At 47.3% G+C, this 2,928-nt stretch overlaps 1 protein-coding gene across 1 annotated transcript; it reads left to right on the top strand.

Annotated features, from left to right (window-relative positions):
- The first annotated feature begins 601 nt into the window (after window positions 1-601).
- Window positions 602-2,465, top strand: LOC131228574 (protein JINGUBANG-like). The gene has a single exon (XM_058224329.1). It carries the CDS (start codon window positions 703-705, stop codon window positions 2,116-2,118), a length of 1,416 nt encoding a protein of 471 aa, XP_058080312.1. The 5' UTR covers window positions 602-702; the 3' UTR covers window positions 2,119-2,465.
- The last annotated feature ends 463 nt before the right edge of the window (window positions 2,466-2,928 follow it).

Here is a 2,928-nt window from a genome sequence, read left to right as displayed (position 1 = left end):
GATGTGAAAATCGTGCGGTCCACACATACAGTTGGAAACAACTTGATCATCATCGTAGTGGCATAGCAAGCAGATGAGTGGGTCGGCCTGATTTTATCAATGGACGGTCATCCTAGCGTGGAGATGTCCTACATATGGAGAAAAAAAATTCCACGTTTGTATATTTAAACTAGGTTGCTGGTCTATATTTTTCTAACTGCTCATCTTTTTAGTTCTATTGTGACCCACCTGATCAGTAAATCAAACTCATTTGTACTTCACATCATGATAAAGCTGGTCCCCACTTGATGAACGTCATGGATCTCCCACACATGTGCCCAGTTGGCACAAGTTCTCTAAACCTACACTTCCATCTCTCCTCGCGCGAATCTCCAGACATCTTGTCGACTCCCAAACCCTTACCCCTCTCCCAAGTTCTATCTGCCGATTCGTACCGGTTTCCGGGTCACACACACGCTTCTTTCCCAGCACGCAAGGAAGCTATTGCAGATGTCCACGTGTCGAATTTCTATTCGTTTCTTTTTGGTCGGTCCTCAGTCCTCCTACCTATATAAACCGACCCTCCCTCTTCTCCTCCGACTTTTATATTTCCCTCTCTCTCTTTACTCAGAAGCTTTCGGTTTTCTTCGCATTGGGTTTTCCACAACATTCGAATACTTTTTCATTTCCCCTTTTGCCCCTGTCTACGTTAAGAAACGAACCATGAGAGAGAGCATACCGGAGGGCAGACGCGGAACAAAGTTTGGAGAAGCAAGCAGCCTCCCCCGCCAGAAATTCTCCAATTTCCTCCAATCAGATCCGCTCACCTCTTCTCCAACCAACGACTACGATTTCTCCAATCGCAGCTGCATGGCCTCGGAGTCGGCGGGCAACCCCGGCTACTACTCCTCCGATCACAACAATCCGATGAGCGCCAGCGGATCGTCGCCGTACATCATGTCCCCGTGGAATCAAGCATCTCCCTATTCAAAATCTCCGTGGTCGAGATCGTCCCCCGTAATTCCGTTATCCGACGAGAATTTCCCATTCAACGGCCCAGTTGGATCGCTCGTCCGGGAAGAAGGCCACGTGTACTCGCTGGCAGCATCCGGCGAGCTGCTGTACACGGGGTCAGATAGCAAGAACATACGCGTCTGGAAGAATCAGAAGGAATTCTCAGGCTTCAAGTCGAGCAGCGGGCTCGTTAAGGCGATCGTGATTGCTGGAGGGAAGATCTTCACCGGCCACCAGGACGGCAAGATCCGGGTCTGGAAGGCATCAGCAAGCGATCCGAGCATCCACAAGCGGGCCGGGACGCTCCCCAGTCTGAAAGATTTCTTGAAGAGCTCCATCAATCCGAACAACTACGTCGAGGTCCGACGCCACCGGAGCTCGATATGGATCCGGCATTTCGATGCCGTGTCGTGCTTGAGCTTGGATGAAGATCATGGGCTCTTGTACTCGGCCTCTTGGGACAAGACGCTGAAAGTGTGGCGGATTTCCGATTCTAAATGCTTGGAATCAATCAACGCTCACGATGATGCCATCAATTCAGTGGTTGTCGGATTCGACGGCCTGATCTTCACAGGATCGGCCGACGGGACGGTTAAAGCGTGGAGGAGAGAGTTACAAGGCAAGAACACGAAGCACTTGCCAATGCAGACGCTCCTAAAGCAGGAGTGTGCCGTTACGGCATTGGCTGTTAATCGGACGGACTACATCGTTTACTGCGGATCATCGGACGGTCTTGTTAATTACTGGGAGAGAGAGAAGCATCTGTCGCATGGTGGGGTCCTACGTGGCCACAAGCTCGCCGTCTTATGCCTGGCTGCCGCCGGGAGCCTCGTGTTTAGCGGATCGGCCGATAAGACGATATGCGTGTGGCAGAGGGACGGTGTGACACACACGTGCCTCTCGGTGTTGAATAGCCACCTGGGGCCCGTCAAATGCCTGGCCGTGGAGGAGGATCGGGAATCAACGGTGGATGATCGTCGGTGGATTCTGTACAGTGGTAGTCTCGACAGGTCTGTGAAGGTGTGGAAGGTGGCGGAGCAAGCGCCGGTTATGGCCATGATGCAACAGCAGCAATTTGAGAGCTTCGCACCCCGGGGCCCTGTGGGCCAGAAGACTAGATACTAAGGACACATGTCTGCATAGGATTAGTGCCACGTGTTGATGTCGAAATGATGACAATCGGAACACGTGCGGCTACGGTTCGTGGCCAAGCTTTGTGGGGTGGGGTGTAAATAGCGATGGTGTACAGTTTGGTAGGAGTGAACGGCTGAGATGAAGAATATATATAGATAGAAATAGCATGAAACTCTGCAAGGGTTGTCGGTTGTTTAAATGCAGTGAAAGTTTTTATCTTTATCTTTTTCTTTTTCCTCTCTCTCTCAGGAACATGTTATATATTCAGAGAAATTCAATGAAAGTATGTTTTCTCTTAGGACATGGTTTAAACATTTATTTATTGTTAATTTTTTTTTAATTGTGTTTGTGTGTGTTTTGGTGTATTGTATACCGTTTACTGCCTATGTATGGGCCGGCCACATGGTTTTAAATATCATAAGATGCTTATCGCATCGCCTAATGCATGGCCCGTGTTTATATCTTGTTAGTGTATTAAGAGAAATCAAGAAAAAAAAAAAACAACATATTTTGTTATTTACTGAGTGGATTGTTTGATGGTTAGAATTGGTTGTAATTGGTGTGTGCTTTGGGAGGAATGTATTTGATGTGAAGTAGAATCCAATTATGATCAAATGCACAAGAAGGCTTTTTTTATTTTTATTTTTATTTTTATTTTTTATAACCGGAGTAAATTCATGTGATTCCATTTCATATGATTTTGAATTACCAGTAAGTGCTACTAATTTGCAAGTTTAGTTATCTCTCTCTCTCTCTCAAGCACAATTTGGTGATCCAATCACTGAATTGCCAAGTTACTCT

This window comes from Magnolia sinica, chromosome 16 (assembly GCF_029962835.1).
Source record: "Magnolia sinica isolate HGM2019 chromosome 16, MsV1, whole genome shotgun sequence".
NCBI lineage: Eukaryota > Viridiplantae > Streptophyta > Magnoliopsida > Magnoliales > Magnoliaceae > Magnolia > Magnolia sinica.
Note: the sequence above shows the minus strand (reverse complement) of the source record. Positions and strands in the feature narration are given on the sequence as shown.